Raw genomic sequence first — 23,132 nt, forward strand, 5'->3', positions numbered from 1 at the left:
TGAAAAAAAAGAAAAATAATACACTAGCTAAACTAAGAGTGATTTCTCTAAAAGGAGAAGATGCTTAAGATGCTATCAAAAAATTGAGGACTCACAAAATAAAGTAGGGTTATAGCGGAGGTGTCCTTGAAAGTCTTCCCAGTGGTAAACCACCTGAAGGTACAAGCCTATAACCCTATGTATACTGTACTGTACAATTAAGATATTTTTTTGTAATGAAGGTTTATGCAAAATGGCTATGGCTGCAAAAAAGAGATTTTTAATACAGCTTACCTGTAAAATCTTTTTCTTGGAGTACATCACGGGACACAGAGCGGCATTCATTACTATATGGGTTATATGGAGTACCTTCAGGTGTAGACACTGGCAATCTCAAACAGGAAATGCCCCTCCCTATATAACCCCCTCCCATAGGAGGAGTACCTCAGTTTTGTAGCAAGCAGTATGCCTCCCAAAATGGTCCTCAAAAAAGAGGGGTGGGAGCTCTGTGTCCCGTGATGTACTCCAAGAAAAAGATTTTACAGGTAAGCTGTATTAAAAATCTCTTTTTCTTTATCGTACATCACGGGACACAGAGCGGCATTCATTACTATATGGGATGTCCCAAAGCAATGCTTACAATGAGGGGAGGGAGAACATCTCCAAGACAAAAGGATTTAATTTAGAGATATACTCAAATCATAATAAATCCAACTTAGTTGAGAAAAATAATAAATTTTTAAATTTAACTCAAACAAGAGGAGCCCCCGGAATCCGAGGGTCTCAAACTGCAGCCTGCAGCACTGCCTGCCCGAAGGCAGTATCAGTATTCCTTCTTACGTCCAACTTGTAGAATTTTGTAAACGTGTGGACAGAAGACCAGGTTGCCGCCTTGCAAACTTGAGCCATAGAGATCTGGTGGTGTGCTGCCCAGGATGCGCCCATGGCTCTAGTAGAATGAGCCTTTAATGATACTGGAGGAGGCAACCCTTTCAAGCCGTAGGCCTGAGTGATTAATTGCTTAATCCACCTAGAAATGGTGGACTTTGCAGCTGCCTGCCCCTTCTTGGGCCCATCCGGTAGAATGAACAGCACATCTGTTTTCCGGATCTTCTTTGTAGCTTTAAGATAGGCCTTCATGGCCCTGACAATATCCAAGGTATGCAGCAACCCTTCCTTTCTGGAAGTAGGTTTAGGGAAGAAGGATGGTAATACCAAATCCTGGTTCAAATGAAAACTGGATATGACCTTCGGTAGGAAGGAAGGATGAGGGCGGAGAACGACCCTGTCCTTATAAAAAACAAGATATGGTTCCTTACAGGATAAGGCTGCCAGCTCCGAAACTCTTCTTGCGGAAACTATGGCAACCAAAAATACTAACTTCCTTGTCAGTAGAACCAAAGGAATATCAGCCAACGGCTCAAACGGTTGTTTCTGTAAACTTGACAGAACAACATTTAAATCCCACGGACAAAGCGGGGATTTAACTGGAGGTCTAATACGTAAGACCCCTTGAAGGAAGGTCTTAACCAGCGAGTGGGTGGCCAGCGGCCGCTGAAACCACACTGACAGAGCAGAAATCTGTCCTTTGATTGTGCTTAATGCCAATCCTTTATCCACTCCTAGCTGGAGAAAACTTAATACTCTATCGATGGTAAATTTGCGAGAAAGCCATCGCTTGGACTCACACCAGCCTACATAGGCCTTCCAGACCCTGTAATAAATCACCCTAGAGACCGGTTTCCTGGCTCTGATTAGGGTAGAGATTACTTTCTGAGACAGACCTCTACCCCTGAGAATCAGGGATTCAGCTTCCGGCCGTCAAATTTAGATGCCGTAAGGCAGGGTGGAGGATCGGACCTTGCGATAGCAGGTCTGGCCGTAGAGGAAGAGTCCACGGGTCTCCCACTACCATCCTTAAGATTAGTGAGTACCATGCCCTTCTGGGCCATGCTGGAGCTACCAGGATGACTGGTATGTGCTCCACCCGGATCCTGCGCAGCAGGCGGGGTAGTAACTGGAGCGGGGAAAACGCATAAAGAAGTTTGAACTGATGCCAAGGGCAAACCAACGCATCGGTTCCGCAGGCCATCGGATCCCTTGAGCGGGATATGAACCTGTCTAGTTTCTTATTGAGTCTCGATGCCATGATATCCACGTCCGGCACTCCCCATCTTTGGCAGAGTGCTTGAAAGACTTGTGGATGCAGAGACCATTCCCCCGGCCATAGAGTCTGGCGGCTTAAGAAGACCGCCTGAAAGTTGTCCACTCCTGGAATGAATATTGCCGATATGCAGGGCACATGAGCCTCTGCCCATAGGAGAATCAAGCTCACCTCTCTCTGAGCGGCTTGACTGCTGGTTCCCCCTTGGTGATTTATGTATGCCACGGCCGTGGCATTGTCTGATTGAATTCTCACCGGGAACCCCTGCAATTTTGACGTCCAAGCCCTGAGGGCTAGTCGAGCAGCTCTGAGCTCCAAGATGTTGATGGGCAACTGCTTCTCTGGCTTTGCCCAAGTACCTTGGCGAGTGCAACCATCCAAAATTGCTCCCCAGCCCGTCAGGCTGGCGTCTGTGGTCACTATCTTCCAAGCCACTGGGCTGAAAGACTTTCCCTTCAGTAGATTCTGAGGGTCTAACCACCAACACAGACTTTGTCGGACTCTTGATGAGAGCGGCAACGGGATATCCAAGGCCTGTGGCCTTCTGCTCCATGCTGACAGGATGGCTGCCTGTAGGATGCGAGTGTGGCTCTGGGCGTATGGTACCGCCTCGAATGTGGCCACCATCTTGCCTAGTAACCTCATACATAGGCGAATAGTCGGTTCTTTCTTGCTTAGAACCAGTAGGATTAATTCCTTGATGGCTTTTACCTTCCTCAGAGGTAGGAACACTCCTTGTTGTTCTGTGTCTAATCTCATGCCGAGATATTCCAACTGCCTTGTGGGCTGGAAAGCTGACTTTTCTCGATTTAGGACCCAGCCGAACCTCTCGAGGTATTGGACCGTGAGGGCCACTGCTCGCTCCAAGCCGGGAGACGAGTGGTCTATGACTAGGAGGTCGTCCAGGTATGCTAGGATCGTGACCCCTTGGATCCTTAGCTTGGCTAGGATCGGAGCTAGGACCTTCGTGAACACCCGGGGGGCCGTAGCCAACCCGAAGGGAAGCGCCACGAATTGGAAGTGACGCGAAGCCACCATGAAGCGTAGATATCTTTGATGTGGCTGATAAATTGGAACATGAAGGTAGGCATCCTTTATGTCTATGGACGCCATGAAGTCGTCCTTCTGGAGTGTGGCAGCTGCTGACCGCACGGATTCCATCCGAAATGAGCGGATCTTTAGATATGCATTTACCATCTTTAGGTCCAAAATTGGCCTGACATCTCCCTTGGATTTTGGGATGATGAATAGGTTGGAGTAGAAACCCAGCCCCTGTTTTTCCAGGACTGGTACCTCTACTATTACTTCCTGGGAAAGTAGATGATCTAATGCCGATCTTAATGCGGCTCCCTTTTCCGGATCGTTTGGAATCCTCGACTTCTGGAAATGAGGAGGAGGAAACCTTAGGAAATCTAATTTGTAGCCTGTGGCCACGGAAGACCGTACCCACTCGTCGGGAATGCTGGCTTCCCAAATCTCTGAAAAGAGTCGCAGCCTTCCCCCCACCTTCGTGGGTGGGGGCGCCCCTTCATAAGGTTGGCTTGGGGGCTGGTTTTGCTGGTTTGCGAAACCACTGCCTTTTGCCTCTAACAGCCTGTCCTTGTGATTTGCTGTTGAAGCCGAAGTTTGCTTTTGCAGGAGGCCGTCGATACTGCTTGGCATTAGAGGGCCCCTGCCCAGGGGAATACTGTCGTTTAAACGCAGGTCCCTGAACCTTCTTCTTAGTTGGCAAGAGAGTACTCTTGCCGTTTGAAATGGTCTGAATGTATTTATCTAGGTCTTCTCCGAAGAGTCGTCCTCCATGGAAGGGGAACCCTACCAGGAGCTTCTTGCATGGGGGCTCAGCCTCCCAGCTTTTTAACCATAAGAGTCTTCTCATATGGATAAGGGATAACGATAAACGTGATGCTTGCTGGATAGAATCCTTGATTGCGTCTACCGTAAAACATATGGCCTTAGGGACATCCGAAAATTTTTCTGCCTGCTGGGCCGGAATAAGTTTAAGCATCTGCTTAAATTGATCCGATAATGCTTGAGCGACCCCAATCGCAGCCACAGCTGGCTGTACTACTGCCCCTGCAGTAGTGAAGGAGTTCTTAAGTAGTGCTTCCAAGCGCTTATCAACTGGATCCTTGAACACCTGTATGTTTTCTACAGGGCATGTTAACGATCTGTTAACACATGAGATGGCTGCGTCCACTGCAGGAGTAGCCCATCTTTTGGAAAATTTTTCTTCCATAGGATATAGGACAGAGAACCTTTTAGGTGGTAAGAATATCTTATCTGGCTTGTTCCAATCTTGGAACAAAATTCCCTCTAATAGAGGATGGATCGGAAACACAGCATTGCTTTGAGGCGCCCTCAGTGAGCCCAAAGCTGAAACCGTCGATACCTGGAGATCTGGTACTGGCAAGTTGAACTGCCCCAGACTCCTCTGTATCCGGATCTTCGATCCCTGAACCTACTTGGTCCTTGTCCAAGAGGTCGTCCAATTCCCCTGAGGAAAGGACCTCCTCTTCTGAGGGTCCGCGCTCGGGCGACGGAGATCTATTCCGCTTACTGCCCCGCATAGCTGCGGCTACCCATGCTTTTCTGCATCTCTTTTAAAGAGGTGAGTAATACCTCCTCCGTGACCATCTTAGGGTTGGACTGACCCGCGTCAGCTCCAGCCCCAGATCCCGATGGCCCCAAGGCTCCCTGTGGGGAAAGCAGCGGCATAGCTTTGTCCGAGACCTCAGACTCTCTGGGGGAATCCCCACCTCTTGTACCCTCTGACCCGGATGCCATGGTACAATACCGAGGTACACCTGCTACCTATTGGTATTTGGAACTATAAAAGTTAATTGCCCAAACACCTGTTTGGGGGATAAAAAATGCTTCCTCTCCCCTAGATGACTTTTTTTTTTTTTTTTTTTCAAATCCAGGAAAGAAAAAACATTCTGTCCCCCTGAGTAGTATTGCAAAGAAAAACTATGAGATGGAAAGAAACAGCCTATTTCTAGGCTTGAAAAACAGTCCTCTGAAGACTGCAATATCCTTTCTGGCCACTGTGTGTCCTCGGCGCCCCCGTGCTGCCGCTCTGGTCTTTCTCCTCAGTTACAAAGTATTGAATGGAACAAACAAGGAAGGGCCGCCCCTTCCTTTAAGCCACTGACCCGCCCTTCCCCCCCAGCAATCTCAAACAGGAAATGCCCCTCCCGACAGGGGGGGGGGGGGGGGGGGTTTGGGAGGAAGGGACCTCTCTGTTCCAGCAAACTGCAGCCTGCAGCCTGGAACCATGAGGAGGTCAGCGTTTTGCCTGCTTTGCAGGCCTTGAGGAGGAAGACTGAATGGAGCATCGCCTGGAGGCTTGCAGGTAAGCACAGCTCTCTGACACACACATATATTTTTATATAACACAGGCCCCACTCAATGCTTTTCCAACACTACAAGGGAGGTCACATCTTATGGGGAATAATACATAGAGAGCCATCCTATCTTTATGATATGTGACTAGTTTGCCAGATGCAGTGCATAACTTTAGGCATGTCCCCTGTGACCCCCCAGAAAAAACCTGCTAAGAACCAAGTTCCGCAAGTTTTCCCCTCACTTACCTGCTCCATGCCGCAGGACTTTGCCAAGCAAGAGGCCCAATCTTCCCCCATCTCCGTGGGGATGTCTAGACCTTCAGGCCCTGGGTTCCTATGAAGGATCCACTGTCCTGGGCCCATATAGCACCCTGGCAACAGAAAACATTAGGCACCCAAAGGTTTCTAAGTTCTGGGCCCAGGGTCCAGCTCTCTAAAAAGAAAAGCATTATGGGCTATACCCCAAGGGTTTGGGGTCCGGTTACTGACCACTTTAGCGCTGAGGCTTTTTTGGACAGAACCGGTAGCTCACCTAATCCCAAGGATGCGGAGGCAAGCTAAACCATGACTAACACCTAAGACACTGGCGTAAAAACTGAGGTACTCCTCCTATGGGAGGGGGTTATATAGGGAGGGGCATTTCCTGTTTGAGATTGCCAGTGTCTACACCTGAAGGTACTCCATATAACCCATATAGTAATGAATGCCGCTCTGTGTCCCGTGATGTACGATAAAGAAAAGGGTTAAAGGCAATGCATCATCATGACACCCAGGAAGCTAGCATTATCAGGAGGAGGGGTCAGCAACAGTATCAATAGTCTAAGTACAGGACTCTTTTTGGGAAGTATACTCTTAGTAATCACCCAGTGAGGGGATAACACAAAGCTCAGATTAAGGTAAACTGAGTGCCTTCTCATTTGTTTCCTAGGTTCTGGGCTTAAAGCGGGGGTTCACAGTTTAATCCCTTAGTTAAGTTTCAGACTCCCCACGGGGAGTAGGCGTTCCTAGGCAGAGGGGAACATGATTGACGGCCAACTATGGCGCGTCACGCTTCCCGAAAATAGCCGAAATAGGACTTGGCTCTTTACGGCGCCTGCGCAGTCAGCTCCTAGTCTGTGCGCAGGCGCCGTATAGCGCCGTAAGGAGCCGAGTCCTACTCCGGATATTTTCGGGAAGCGTGACGCGCCATAGCCGGCCGTCAATCATGTTCCCTCTGCATAGGAACGCCCATTCCCCGCGGGGAGTCTGAAACTTAACTACGGGATTAAACTGTGAGTACAGCCCAAAAATAAAAAATAAAGGCATACTGTAGCTCGCGCTAGTATGCTGAATTTCATGGTAGAAACTTGTATTTTAGTGTGAACCACCGCTTTAATTAATAATTTCACAAATAAAGGCTATTGTAGCAATTAGCTAGGGGTCCTCTGTCTTCCTTTGGCATACACGTTGAATAAATGTTTCTCCTAAAACCAATCCTTATGCTCCCAAAACGTCATGCTATGTGAACTTTCCTGTTGTAATAACGGAGTCACAGATACTGCGAAAGTCTATTCATTTCCAAGGAGGTCCTGTTACATTTTAGATGGTCTTTCCATCAAGATGTAAAGAAACCACTGTGCACATTCAAAGTGGGGTGCATTAACTTGCAGGGAAATGCTGTGATCCACGAAGGCCACAAGGCAAGACCATCGGAGCCTTGCAGTTTGGGTACATGTGTGGCATTAGCAAAAATACTCAGCAGTGGGTTGTGAAGTACACAAAAAATAAATAAAAATACACATCACCACTAAATTACATGGTCAAGGATTTTCTGAAAGCATGACCCAATAGGGATACATTAGGCTTATAGTAGAGAAACGATGCATTTAATAATCACGGTCTGATACTCGTGACTTGACTTTGTGTGGAGGACAACAGGCCTGCATACAAGACATGGGGGGTGGGGCGAAACAAAGAATGTGCCACCTTTATCACATACGCAGGTAACCACAGAACCAGAGCCTACAAGTCAAACATACTCGAGCCTTTAGACCATTTTTATTTATCAATCTCGTTGAAAGGTCTAGGAGCATCTCAATACTAGTGCAAATATATTTGCAAAGCAAACACATATTTTCTAAATACTCAACTCAATTATCAATGAGTATTTTTTTTTTTGTATGTTCTAAGATATTTGATCTACTAAACTTGCTCCTAACCTTGTTTAAGAAATGCTAAAATAAAGATTTACATCAAGTAGAGTAGAAAACCCAAAACTTTCCTCTGTTGTCCTGACCTTCGCACACATTAACAAATGTCAGGTCAGAACCTCAGGGTTCAGTGATTAAATGCCAACTTTACTAAGGTATCATTGATGCAGGATTTCCATCACTGTCTTTGTCAAGTAAGGTCCCTGTTCTGCGTTCAACTTCAAGGCAGCAGCAAATCTATTACTGCCACGTCACAGTGAATATTTTAGAAAAGAGAATAATGACACCTCGAAAGACTCCCTGCTTAGAAACTGATTCCTTTTGGCTCAGTGTAAGTACTTTCATTAGAGTCCACACTCTCAGCTTTAACATTTGTTGAGCAGACAAAATGAGTAATTGTTTTAGGTAACCACACAGGCTGTTTACATGATGGCAGAGACAAGATGGAAAGTGGGTTTTTTTCTTAACATCTTGAATTAGTTTCAAGTGTGCCATTTTGCATTTAAATGTAGAAAGACACGGAAACTAATCCTTTATATTCTATTAGAAAACAGCCACTGTCCCCTCTCTCTCATTATGGTGCAGACTACAAGACCTAACAACAAAAATCTATATTATTGATCTAACCAAGTCTCCACAATTATTCTTTAGAAGGAAACACCGACGATAAATTACATCTGCACTGGCTTTTCATCTGCGGTTCGATATAAGTGATCTCTCAGGGCAAGCTGGAGACCTTAAATCGTCAACACCCTTGTCAGAGTAGCTAAAGAGACCTGACCTCCCACCAAATACATGGGATATTTCTCAATAAAGAACTTTTTAACCTAAAATCTTCTCCTAAGAGGTGAACATCTGGATCATACTTCAGCAACTGTCCCATTTTTATCATTATTAATTTTAATTATTGTGGGTACAGCAAGTCAAACAGATGTTAACAATTTCCAATGATTAAGACAGTTGTACAGAAACCACAGAATATATGTCAGCCATACAAAAAGAAATGGCGCATATTTATGTTCGCTTTGCAAAGGCATGTTTATGCTTTCTGTCAAGTATGACAACAGATGTGATGTTTACAAACTCTAAGTTATCAGCCAAAAATATATTTTTGTAAAACTGAATCATTATTCGTCACATAAACTCAAACAATTTGATTTTGTTTTCACTGTTCAAATATGGGTAATTCTTTCAGCTACAATAATGTATCAATAAAACAGGTAGTTTAGATATTCTATCAAAAGTCCCATAGCAACTAATTCTACCCCCAGCTGGAAAGACCTTCTATTTGACTGCTAAAACTTAAAACAAAACTCTAGTTGGAGAGTACAGTTAGAAGACCCAAGTTACCAGCAAGAATGAAGACTTCTGCAACATTTGATTTGTAAGACTTCTAACATTCACTACTTGATTAAAATAGTAACACGTATTTTTTGTTGGCTTTTATACACATCAGTTTTAGTAAAAACCCACATGTAGAGTTCATAAAGTATGCTTGTGCAAGATCTCTGCAGCTTGGTAAAGCGGACAAGTGGATAGTCAAGAGTTATTGTGATTGTGTGTCTGCCCCCAAGCGCCAGTGTCTCCTAATAAGTGCCAGTGTCCCTAAAATTGGAATGTCACTGAACAGCCATGAACATAAAAATATCTCATGCTGTTTTTGCAGTAATACGCAAATCAACCGACTTCACAAGACACAAGTTGTATTATAAAAAAAAATCCAAAGAAAACTCCACAAATATGTAGGCTGTCACTGTCTATCACTTCTTTCTGAACATGCTAGTCAATTATCTACAAGGCTACTTAAGGGGTCAAATATACAGATCGGGTACTTTGGTAATTTCATAAGCTGCATATCTTTTCAGGTCATAGAAAATCCTGAAGCAATTGCATCAATCACATCTAGACAATTAATATTTTCAGAAGAAAGTTATTAATTGTTAACTTTAAAGAAAGTCATAAATGTCCTTAGTTATTTGTTTGTCATGCTAATCCTCTGATTTGAGTATTTCCAAGCCCTAGACCCAGAACAAGAACATGCAGGTCGGGGGTTCTGGCTTCCTTGCCACACACTTGTTTTGTGTTAGCGACTCAAGAAGTACTCAAAAGGAAACCTTTCATGAGTGAGATGTGGAGGCTCCCTTTGTTACTTATCATTCTGCAAATGCCATTTAACTGTCTGTCAAGTTTACACACATGCATCAATACTTTGTGACCCTCTACATGGATCAACCATGCAAATAAGGAATATCTGACAGATATGCATAATTGTTTCAGGTCCATTAACTAATATCTTACTGAATCCAGCTGGTCAGTGTACTAGCCAGCCAACTAGCATTTACAGAAGGGAATTGCAAAAGGCAACCCATGCCTCTCTAAAAAGTTTGTTTTCTCAAAATCTTGAGCGCTAGGGCCAGGGTTAGGATTAGTGTCTGTTAACTTTCAGAATGGTGCAACTGGTTTGTTTAGTACTGTAGGTGACCGCGATATTGTATCAATCTCGCTCCATTTCTCGGCTAGATTGACCACCTACGAGCCCCGTTGCGGGAGCCAGCGCTGAGCCGGCTCGCTGAGATGGGAAAAAGCCGTCATAGAAGCAATGGGGATCCGACTTGGATTCCCGCCAATTCTAGCTGCAGCGTTTGGTATGAATCATGAGGGGGAACTCCACGCCAAATTTTTAATAAAACAACAGCATGGGTTCCCCCTCAGGGGAATACCAGGCCCTTAGGTCTGGTATGGATTGTAAGGAGAACCCCCTACGCCAAAAAAACGGCATGGGGGTCCACCCACAATCCATACCAGACCCATATCCAAGCACGCCGCCCGGCCGGCGAGCGAGCGCCCCCCTCCTGAGCCATACCAGGCCTCATGCCCTCAACATGGGGGGGTTGGGTGCTCTGGGGCAGGGGGGCGCCCTGTGCCCCCCCCACCCCAAAGTACCCTGTCCCCATGTTGATAAGGACAGGGCCTCTTCCCGACAACCCTGGCCGTTGGTTGTCGGGGTCTGCGGGCGGGGGGCTTATCGGAATCTTGGAGCCCCTTTTAATAAGGGGGCCCCCAGATACCAGCCCCCCACCCTAGGTGAATGAATATGGGGAACATCGTACCCCTACCCATTCACCTGGAGGCAAAGTGTCAATAAAATAAACACACAACACAGGGTGGGTCTTCACTCTCCGGGGGGTCTTCTTCCATCTTCTCCGCTGTCTCGGCGCTCCCCGGTTCTTCTCCTGCTCGCTCTCCAGTGCCTTCTTCGGGGCTGGCCGCCGCTATCTTCTTTTTAGCTCTCTTACTAGCGGCGGCACAGCCTACTCTTTGCTGTCTTCTTCTTTTCTTATGTTGACGCAACGCTAGTAAGAGAGCTAAAAAGAAGATAGCGGCGACCAGCCCCGAAGAAGGCAGCGGAGAGCGTGCAAGAGAAGAACCGGGGAGCGCCGAGACGACAGCGGAGAAGATGGAAGAAGACCCCCCGGAGAGTGGGGAAGACCCCCCGGAGAGCGGAGAAGACCCCCCCGGAGAGCGGAGAAGACCCCCCCGGAGAGGACTAATAAATTATTTTAAAACCCTGTGTTGTGTGTTTATTTTATTGACACTTTGCCTCCAAGTGAATAGGTAGGGGTACGATGTACCCCATATTTATTCAACACGGGGGGCCGGTATCTGGGGGCCCCCTTGTTGAAGGGGGCTCCCAGATTCCGATAAGCCCCCCGCAGACCCCAACAACCAACAGCGAGGGTTGTCGGGAAGAGGCCCTGTCCTTATCAACATGGGGACAGGGTACTTTGGGGTGGGAGGGCTGCAGGGCGCCCCCCTGCCCCAGAGCACCCAACCCCCCCATGTTAAGGGGATGCGGCCTGGTACGGCTAAGGAGGGGGGGGGGCGCTCGCTTTTTTTTAATTTAAATTCTTAACAATACAGCAAGGCTGGAAAAAAAAAACAATATAGTACATACACATCAAAGAATTACATATATGAGTGAAGAGAAATGGCATCAAGAATCATGAGTTATTACAGCAACCATAGCTGAATAGATAATGGCTGATCGATATAAACAAATGCATCCCATAAGTTCTGGGATGAGCATACTGTTACAGTAGAACCTGCTAAGCATGGAGGACATGGGTATCTCTTTCCAATTCCATGGCCTTAACAGTAAGAAGAATAACATAACCTACAATCTAGGGTATAGACTATATACAAATGTGCAAGTATTACTCGGCTTAAACTTTTAGCCTACAGAGTCTTCACAAAGTCATATGGATAATGAATGCAGGTGGTACAGGTGGTGTTCACATGGTGATGTCAGGACCGTTAGAAGATTGGTGTAGTTAACACCCAAGTAGGGTAAGGGGGTTCAATGCTGAGAATGGGTGCATAATTTGGTATTTTGAGTTTGCCCAAAGTACTGATAAGGTTCACCTTGGCGTACCAAGCAGTAAACTGAAAGGTGGATACCCCTTCTCTTTAAACCCAAAATAACAGCTCAGGAAAGAAGACATAATCGGCTTTTCTCTACCATGGCTACTGAAGGTCAGGCAATGTTCTCAGAGATTCCCCAAAGAGTTGGGAATGTGCATTGGTTGACCATATGAAAGAGTGACCATCCCAGGAGCACGCATCAAGGTAAAGAAAGATTTGGCCATTAGTCTCTCTACTGCATTGCCCTGCACAAGTATTACTTTTCAGAGGACTAACGAGATACCCAAAAGCTGTTTAGTTTTCTGGCCAGGGAGACTAACAATGACACGTGCAATTCTATTTTAAAAACTGATGAGGTGCAAGTACCCTTGAAGATTTAAAGCTGAACTCCGGGCAGTTATAAAAATATTACACAATGATGCAAATTTGCATTCTTTACAAAATAATTTAAAGTATTTAAAGAGGAAACTAGTATAAGTACCTACATTTGTCTTGACAATACTGCACTGTAGAACCCAGTGAATCACAGGGGCAAATAGTACAAGCAAATCAGACCTGTTAATTGTGAATATACTGAAAAGGAACATGCAAACAGGAGGAGTGAGCAGCTGTTCCCTTACTATCCAATCACAGGTTGGAGGCAGAGAGGCGACCAAGTTGTATTTCTTAACTGCGGTAGAGAAAAATCAGGCCACCAGCATGGCTGTGCTGTGTGGCAGTACACATCTCAGAACAAAAGGACAAATTATTTTGGCAAAAAAAAAAAAGCTCATATAAATGGATATCTCAACTGTTTATTTAGCCATTTTCCGGGAGTTCAGCTTGAACAGATACATGATTCTTAAGGGGTTAAACCACCAATTGGCTAATATAACGAAGACATAAAGAAAGACCGGTAAAGAGGCAAAGAGAAGGGAAGTAAAAGGGGAGTTTGAGAGATTGCAGAGCTGGTTAGAGAGCAAGACAACATTTATCTCTGAGACTAAAATAAGGCACCATAAAGATTCAATTTTCATTTACAGCTGCTCCAAGTACATGGAGATGTTTCAAAGTGGACAATGTCTGCTCTCTCAATGTTTATGTTAACGGTGTTTGTTAAAACATCTTTGTTTTAATTAAAAAACAAAAGTATTACTTGCCTATAAATGAGTTTTATATATAACCTGGAAGATAATGAAGACATAATTTCTAAACAGACCTGTGTGAGTCCTGTAATGATCTTTCATGGCAGAGGCTGTGAGGAAAGAATAATGGCATGTAGGCCAGGTACATTTAAATGGCTTTTCGCCTGTGTGAAGCTTCATGTGGTTATTCAGGGACCATTTCTCTCTGAAGCTTCTGTAGCAGAGGTTGCAGGCAAATTTCCTGAGTGAATAAAAAAAAAAAGAAAAGAAAGAAAATTGGAATTAGAATAAAAAAAAAAAAACATGTGGAGATCAGCACATTTTTAAACCTAAGAAAAGGACAATACTTTTACAAGCTCAACAATGGTAAATGCAATGCCTTTGCTGAAGAGAATTGCAGCCTAAGTCTGTCATGTCTGTATAACCAGGCATTGATTTTTCTGTCGAGGCCTGGCACGTCAGCCATTTATTCTCCGCTTTGCGGTTGGGCCCAACGGGTTTGAAAAATTCTGTTACAGTCCAGTCGCCCCTGAGGCAAATGTGAGAATAGATTTCACCTGTACAGACCTATACCACTTATCCAGGGCATGTGCTGTCAGAGCAAAGGCTAAATGAAAAGCTATCTGTTCAACAGCGCTCAGACAGCCAAGTGGTGCTAAATGCTGTACTGTGCTGAAATATATCTCTGCTTACACCATCACGTTTAACCCTTCCACTAGAAAGGGGGGCAAGCCATGTACTGCACACTGCTGGAAGGCCTCAATGCTAGGAGTAAAATCTTAGGACTATGCATGTGTGTGCATATATATATAATTATTATTATTATGCAGGTTTTATATAGCGCCAACAGTTTGCGCAGCGCTTAACAAAATAAAGGCAGACATTACAGTTACATTACAATTTGGTACAAGAGCAATCAGAGGGCCCTGCTCATTAGAGCTTACAATTTAAAAAATATATATATCCATATACACACAGACGTGGTTTCGAATTTATAAATCATTTTTTCCCCTTTCTCCAAAAAAAAAAAAGTTACTCTCCGTGCCAACATATTCATTTACTTACAGTAGGTGCACGCGATATTGTGTCAATCTCGCTCCCTTTCTCGGCGAGATTGAGCACCTACGAGCCCCATCGCGGGAGCCAGCGCCGAGCTGGCTTGCCGCGATGGAGACAGAGCCGTCATAGAAGCGACGGGAGATCCGACTTGGATTCCGGCCAATTCTACACGTGTGCAGCGTTTGTTATGAATCCTGAGGGGGAAGTCCCCGCCGGATTTTAAATAAAAATTCGGCATGGGTTCCCCCCTCAGGACTATACCAGGCCCTTAGGTCTGTTAAGGGTTGTAAGGAGAGCCCCCCTACGCCGAAAAAAACGGCGTAGGGGGTCCCCCTACAATCCAGACCCGTATCCAAAGCACGCTACCCGGCCGGTCAGGAAAGGAGTGGGGACGAGCGAGCGCCCCCCCCCCTCCTGAGCCGTACCGGGCTGCATGCCCTCAACTTGGGGGGTTGGGTGCTCTGGGGCAGGGGGGCGCACTGCGGGGCCCCCCCACCCCAGAGCACCCTGTCCCCATGTTGATGAGGACAGGGCCCCTTCCCGACAACCCTGGCCGTTGGTTGTCGGGGTATGCGGGCGGGAGGCTTAACGGAATCTGGGAGCCCCCTTTAATAAGGGGGCCCCCAGATACCGGCCCCCCACCCTAAGTGAATGGATATGGGGTACATCGTACCCCTACCCATTCACCTGGAGGAAAAGTGGTAAAAACACAAATAAAAAACACAGGGTATTAAAATATTTTATTAGTCTGCTCCGGAGGCTCCCCCTGTCTTCTTTAGCTCTTTTACCAGGGGAAGCTTCTTCTTCCGATTTCCGGGGGTCTTCTCCTGCTCTCCGGGGTCTTCACCGCTCTTCTGTGACGTCTTCTCCGCTCCGGGGGGTCTTCTTCTATGTTCGCCGCTCTTGACTCGGCGCACCCCGGTTCTTCCTCCCGCTGTCCGGTGCCTTCTCCTTCTTCCGCTGTTCTGTGACGTCTTCTCCTCTTCTTCCGCTGTTCTGTGACGTCTTCTACTTCTCCCTTCAGGCCGCTGTGCTGTGACGTCTTCTCTTCTTCTCTTCTCCCGATGCTGACACATCGCCTCTTCTCGCTGCAATGGCAGGTGCGTGGCTTGCATCGGATTTATATAGGCCTCACAGTCCCATCATGCTCCGGTAGGTACCACGTGGGTAGGTATCACATGGGTAGGTACCAGAGCATGATGGGACTGTGAGGCCTATATAAATGCGATGCAAGCCACGCACCCGCCATTGCAGCGAGAAGAGGCGACGTGTCAGCATCGGGAGAAGAGAAGAAGAGAAGACGTCACAGCACAGCGGCCTGAAGGGAGAAGTAGAAGACGTCACAGAACAGCGGAAGAAGAGGAGAAGACGTCACAGAACAGCGGAAGAAGGAGAAGGCACCGGACAGCGGGAGGAAGAACCGGGGTGCGCCGAGTCAAGAGCGGAGAGTGGCGAACATAGAAGAAGACCCCCCGGAGCGGAGAAGACGTCACAGAAGAGTGGTGAAGACCCCGGAGAGCAGGAGAAGACCCCCGGAAATCGGAAGAAGAAGCTCCCCCTGGTAAAAGAGCTAAAGAAGACAGGGGGAGCCTCCGGAGCAGACTAATAAAATATTTTAATACCCTGTGTTTTTTATTTGTGTTTTTACCACTTTTCCTCCAGGTGAATGGGTAGGGGTACGATGTACCCCATATCCATTCACTTAGGGTGGGGGGCCGGTATCTGTGGGCCCCCTTATTAAAGGGGGCTCCCAGATTCCGATAAGCCTCCCGCCCGCATACCCCGACAACCAACGGCCAGGGTTGTCGGGAAGGGGCCCTGTCCTCATCAACATGGGGACAGGGTGCTCTGGGGTGGGGGGGCCCCGCAGTGCGCCCCCCTGCCCCAGAGCACCCAACCCCCCATGTTGAGGGCATGCAGCCTGGTACGGCTCAGGAGGGGGGGGGCGCTCGCTCGTCCCCACTCCTTTCCTGACCGGCCGGGTAGCGTGCTTTGGATATGGGTCTGGTATGGATTGTAGGGGGACCCCCTACGCCGTTTTTTCGGCGTAGGGGGGCTCTCCTTACAACCCATAACAGACCTAAGGGCCCGGTATGCTCCTGAGGGGGGAACCCATGCCGAATTGTTATTTAAAATCCGGCGGGGACTTCCCCCTCAGGATTCATAACAAACGCCGCACACGTGTAGAATTGGCGGGAATCCAAGTCGGATCTCCCGTCGCTTCTATGACGCGCACGTTGGAATGTGCTGTCACTATTCCAGTGAGTGCGAGATGTCGGCGAGATCTCGGCACCATGTCGCCGAGAATCAGCGCGATGCTGTCGTGCTAAAAACACAATATCACAAACACCTACTGTATGTACAAAAACAAAAATCAAAACAAAAAACAACATACTGTACTTAGCTGACAATTGTCAATCACTCTCTTAAAAGCCTTTTTCATTATAAGTGTATCCTTATGGACAATGACAATTTACATTTTAGTTATACTTTAACACATGGAGAAACCCTTTGGGTATCAGGGAACCCCTGCCAATAATTACTATATGCTGGTACATTAGACCAATGGTCAGTAGGAAGAATGCTCCTTGGATTTATAATCATTAGGAAGAATTCCCCTCTCCATACCTTACAGAATTTTGGTGTCAGTGTAGAGAGGCAGAAATTGTTTGCAGCTCAAGGAACACCTAGCAACTTCTGGAAGGACTCTACTTAGGAAAAGCGGATTTACAACAGTTGAAGCGCCTCAAAAATGTCACCCCTGGAGCTTTACGTATGCCATAATGCACCATTATGTACAGCATATCAACACATTATGACATACCTGCCAAATACTCACCACTAGCTCTAGGAGGGGGCAGTGCTCTCAGCCCTTACATCTTCTCCCAGTTGTCCTTCTGGGTGTTGACTCTTTGGCTGTTTGATTGGCTGGGTCGCAATGGCATCACTCTCGCGCTTGTGCACGGGAATCATGTCACCAGGGCATGGAGTGGTGCCAGAAATGTATGCTGAGCTGTGTCTATGCAACTTGTTGTACATAAATGCAGATAGGTTGGGGAGAAGAGTCTCTTCTGTCACAAAACATTTTCATAGTTTACATACCTTTAAAACGAAGTATTTAAATTGATTGTAAACTTAAGCAATAAACTTCCTTTATTTCATTAAACATACTATTCAAATAATTTGGTTATAGCCGTTTAATATTATGTCCCCATATTATAACCATTAGGTCATATTCACATTGTCCCGATGCTGTAACATGCATGTTAATGTGCAACGAGTTCATTTTCAAGGGCTGCCAATGAACTCCTGTACAGCAAAAAATGCATCTAAACCCTTTCTCGGCATTGCTGTGGTTTCAGTTTTCTTCATCTATTGGGGTGTCATTAAAAAATAAATGGAACCACAATGCACCAATACGCGTAATGAGCGTTACTGCTAGAGACAATCAGCCATTAATTGATCACTATAGCAACTATCTACTGCTTCAAGCTCTGTCTAATGGCCTGTACGCACGATCCAAATATTGGACGAAAACTGTCGTCCGAGGAACAATCGTATGATTTTCGGACCGTGTGTACACTACATTGGAGAGCCGATCACAACAGTTCATCTGATCATTATTAGATCGGACAAGCACGGAAATTTTCCAGATCGTACAATTTTCGTTTAGTCAGTATAGTTGTTTTCCGGAAATACAATACAAATACATTACAACACATGACATCACTTCCAATTTATTTTTCTGTCGTAGGAGAATTTTCGTGACTTTAGTAACCTATTCAATTTCTACTTGCGACTATTAAGCGGAAAAAGTTGTACGATCTGTCGTACGATATTCGTATTGTGTGTACAGGCCATAAGTCTCCATACTGACAGGAAATGGTATGCGGTCATTCATGACAGCACTTTAATTCCACTGCAAACACAATATTTTGTTTATTTTCTTCTATAGTGCACCTATAAAGCAGGATATCAGGATAGAAAGTCCTGGAGCTGATAATTTGAGCCCCTGAGCTTAACTGTTACTTATAGCCAGCGGTTCCAGTGCCTATGTTAGTCTGGATCTGCAGCCAAGTCCTGATGCAGTTTTAAAACAGGATAAGAAGTGAAGGGAAATTTCTCCAACAGACACACACACAAAAACTAATTTTAAGCAGTGTAAAGAAGGGCCGAAAACCTCTGAAAATGCATTAACTGCTGTTGGCGTCTTTCTGTCCTGGAACATCTGCACGCCCCATTTTGTAAATGGGTGTCACAGGGACAGGAAGCAAGGACACCTTCATCTTGGGAAGAAATAAAAACCTGAAATGTAATTCTTTCCCACTCTATCAAAAAGTAAAGCTGGCTGAAGCTGGGTCTTAATTAGAGGTCCGATTTCAATTATAATTACACATACAGTATAGCAAGATAGCAAATGCGAAAGAGAAAGGCTAAAAAAGGAAAGGTTATCCCTATCAGAGATATACACACAAACACATACAGATGACCATTTGTTCTTCTGTATACAAACCATGTAACAAAAGCACATTTAAAGCAGTATTTTTTATATGGAATAAGCAAGATCTACTTCTTTTAGTAATACCTCACTAACATGTCAGATGGCCAAGCATAAACGGATTAAAAGTAAGTGAATTCCAAAGAAATATAGATCATAGATAATATTTTATTTATGTTGCAACTGACACATCACATTGCTCCCTGTGTCTTATTGAGGTAAAATTAAACTCTCCCGCAGAGAGTTGTCATTCTTGTGAAAAATGATTGACACATACATCACAGTGGTAAAGCTTCTGAATGTGTTTTTTTTTTTGCTGTCTGTGAAATACATAAGATCAGGTGGAGAGAAAAGAAATTGCCACCTTGTTACCCTTGAGCAAATGGAATAAAGGTGGTTCTGTCAAACCTAATATATTTCAATAGAAATTACAAAGCAGAGGAAGACATGTCTACTCGATGCTATGTATGACTGAACCTTGATTATTTATCTTTTGTTTGTATGTGTGTGCCGTGTCCACCAACTATAGACCATCCAGTGGGGTAATGTTAGAAATATAGGGCCAGATTCACAGTGAGAGTACGCCGGCGTATCTACTGATACGCCGGCGTACTTTCAAATTTGCCGCGTTGTATCTTTAGTTTGAATCCTCAAACCAAGATACGACGGCTTCTGGCTTCGATCCGACAGGCGTACGGCTTCGTACGCCTTCGGATCGTAGGTGCAATACTTTGGCGCCCGCTGGGTGGAGTTCGCGTCGTTTTCCGCGTCGGGTATGCTAATTCGCTTTTTCCGTCGATCCACGAAGGTACGCGCGGCCGTCGCATTCTCTTACGACGTCGCTAGTCGGCTTTTCCCGGCGTATAGTTAAAGCTGCTATTTCGTGGCGTATAGATAGACTTGCCATGTTAAAGTATGGCCGTCGTTCCCGCGTCGAATTTTGATTTTTTTTTTTTTGCGTAAGTCGTCCGTGAATAGGAAAGGACGTAACTCACGTCTACGTTCAAAAAATGATGTCGGTGCAACGTCATTTCGCACAAAGCACGGCGGGAAATTTCGAAACGGAGCATGCACATTTCAATCGGCGCGGGGACGCGCTTCATTTAAATTAATCACGCCCCCTACCCGCCTAATTTGAAATACGCGCCGAGAAATACACTACGCCGCCGTAACTTACGGCGCAAAATCTTCCTGGATTCGAAATTCCGCCAGGTAAGATAGGCGGCGTATCAGGGGTATATTCATCCGCTGACACCCAATATCCCATAGGGATGCATGTATGTCGTATTTCATCAGAAAACGGATGGATGAAATACGGACATACTGTCCGCACATGTGAAAGGGGCCTTATTTTGGTAGCATAATTACTAACTAACCCTCCTCCCCTTTCCACAGCTGCATATACTCTGTTTTCCTAGTTTTCCCATTGCTGTGTTCACTTTCCCAGAACATAATGATATACTCTGCACTGCTGGGAATGGGGGGTATATGACTCACTCCCCCTCTTTCAGTGCTGGTGTATCGTGATTGGCCCAGTGCTCTCACATAGGGCCAGAGAAGTTCATAGCCTTGTGTAAGCTCTGACAAATCAGTTTAAAAGGAAAATTCCACCTATTGGAAAAGAGAAAATTGAGTACTGTCCGTGATACTTTTTTTATTTGCACTAACATACAATTAATACAAAATAATAAAAAAGTATCACGGACAGTACTCAATTTTCTCTGTCACAATTGCACTAATACAGCTACAATCACGTCACCTATTGGAAAACATATGCCCCCATTCCAATTAGAAATGAGCAGATCGCAGGTGCAATGCTCAGGCTCATGCAACTATTCCTCCAGCCCTGGTCGGTACTAAGTAACCATCCATAATTCCCATTGCACACATTCCTGGAATAGGCTGTAAAATAATGGGTGCTGCAGCAAGCACCACCTGGAGACTGGAAAATGCATAAAACAGTGTAGATATTTGCCAGCATACTACAGATCTTCCGGTTGAGTCAAAACAGTTTTTTACTGAAGCATGACCATACCACAAATAAGAGTCCAACATTTCAAAGCCACGGGGCCACTTTGTGAGGCAGTCCATCAGCTGCGTTAGTTATTTCATTCACAGATCTTGTGAAAGAATGATATGGTAGTATGGGCAGAAGCACGCGGCTGCTTCAAATTCAAAAATACACAGGGTACTCCAGGGAGAAGATCCCCAGATTCAGTAAGTAGGGGTGCAGACTGTGGTCATATGTTCTGTTACACCCTAAATATGGATGTAACATGAAACAAGGTGGGAAAGGTGGACTCAAAAGAGAAGTATGTTTTTTTTTTTTCTTCCCTCTATCATACTTACCTGGGTGGATGCAGCATCGGTCCGATGCTGCATCTGTACCCCAAGCGCCTCTACACTGAGAACCGAGCAATTTAACATCGCCGATGGCTCGGTTCTCACAGCTCCCCGAGCAGAGGGCTGCTGACTATCCATCAGCATCTCTCCCACTCTGCTCCTCCTTGCTCACTGGAGCGCTGAGCTGTGGAGGGGCGAGGAGCGGCCGTCTCAGCAGCTCGCTGAGACGGGTATTCGTTCAGGCACCTGGCGGATCCAGACTTCGGTTGTCAGGATCACACGGTGCCTGGACTGATTCCAGTGACGTCAGCAGAGAGCGAACTTCAGTCCACTCTCTGCTGAAAACGGGTCACATGAGTGCAAAACCAATTGCACTCATGTGACCCATAGGAGAAGCCCAGCCAAACAAGCTTAAACTAGACTTCTCCTTTAAACTTAAAACTTCCACAGGACAACTTTTCAAGGTCACAGTAGCTGAACAGGGATGTGGGGGAGCCAAAAAAAATGTGTACATGCTGCCATGGATAGGAGGGGGGAACCAGGCGAACCTTTTCCATTGCCAAACATAGACAAAAGAAATATTTGCCCTAAATTGACAAACATTATGGTTAGTCCTGTTTTATTTCTTGAAGTAAATACAGAGGTAATGCTGCAAATATGGTTATATTGCTAGAAGCTTATTGTATTTGTATTTAATAAAAAAAAATGTGAAATATACAAATCTTCAGGAGTAACGGCTGCTTTACCATTATTTATAGTGACAAATCACAGTAAACAGTGTACATCACTCCAAAATATTCATGTTATCTGCTCATATCTCTGGCCTGCATTCAGATTTCGCAATTGTGACAGAAATTGTATTCCTGAGATAAATCCCACTATCTAGTTGCTTCTGTGTATTTATTTGGAGTCAATCCTGCGTAAAATAAATAATCAGGTTAAAGGGATGTTATCTCTTCTTCTGCATTTGTTTCGGCGCTGCTTTACAGGATCATAAATGATAAAATATACCCCTCATTTTCAAACCCGCAATCATTTTCAGATTTGAAAGACCTAACACTTGGATATAAATAGCATTCATACATCTATTTTACATCACACATGTTTGATTTAGCATCGCAAAATCACTCTAAAAATGCTTATGCTGGTAATAACCATCTTGCACGATGACTGAGGGCATTGTTTCTCAGTGATTTGTGGTTCAGCAGCACACCTGCATGCAAAGTTTGGAGGCCGGGCCCGGCTAGGCACATTCTTCTGTAATACACCAACACATTAATATGCTTTGTTCTTCTTAACGTTAACTTGAGCATCTTCTGTGACAGACGCAGGGAATGCCTTCAAGCCCAAATCACCACTCGTGATAATATTCAAGCATCTATGATAGACTCATAAGAATGTACAATTAAAAAAACCGCAATGGTTCTTACATGCAAAACAACTCATCAGAAAACAAGATCTCCATTTATAGCAATCTGCACACTAAAAATCCTCTGTGAATATACATTGCAATGTTTAAATCATAAGTCCTGAAGGCAACTGTTAGCAGACCAACCAACAAGGATGACAGCTGAGATGCTGCAAATGTCTTCTACATTATAGTGATCCTGTTTTTTTTTTTTTGTTAAAGACTGATTTCATTTTGCATGTAAGAAGCTGACCTCGATAACAGACTATATAGATCCTGCTTTGCAGCTTTTCTGTATATACAGTAGACAGGTACAGACCTCAGTACTAGCTGTTGAACATTGGGGGGGGGGGGTCATTCTAACCTGCGAGTTGACATAGAACAGTGCATGGCAGTAAACTAACAATCTTTTCTACAAATAAAAAAACCTTTTCATATACCTGGCCAGATATATTAAAATGCCGCTCCCAGCTAGAGTAAATAAGTATGCATGCTTAGTGTACAATTATTTGGTTATTTTAAGATGGAAAGATGTTTGATGCCAAATCCCCTGCTTCTACTGATTATTATTTGCAGACAGCTTAAAAGTAAACATAGAA

General features: G+C 45.2%; 1 protein-coding gene across 1 annotated transcript in view; it reads right to left on the bottom strand.

Moving 5' to 3' along the window:
* The window catches only part of ZNF407 (zinc finger protein 407), a 651,163-nt gene that overhangs the window by 219,268 nt on the left and 408,763 nt on the right, over positions 1-23,132 (bottom strand). The window contains exon 6 of the mRNA XM_040353884.1: positions 13,300-13,466. Within this exon, the coding sequence (XP_040209818.1) occupies positions 13,300-13,466 (167 nt within the window). The remainder of the gene's footprint in view (positions 1-13,299; positions 13,467-23,132) is intronic.

This window comes from Rana temporaria, chromosome 5 (assembly GCF_905171775.1).
Source record: "Rana temporaria chromosome 5, aRanTem1.1, whole genome shotgun sequence".
Taxonomy (NCBI): domain Eukaryota; kingdom Metazoa; phylum Chordata; class Amphibia; order Anura; family Ranidae; genus Rana; species Rana temporaria.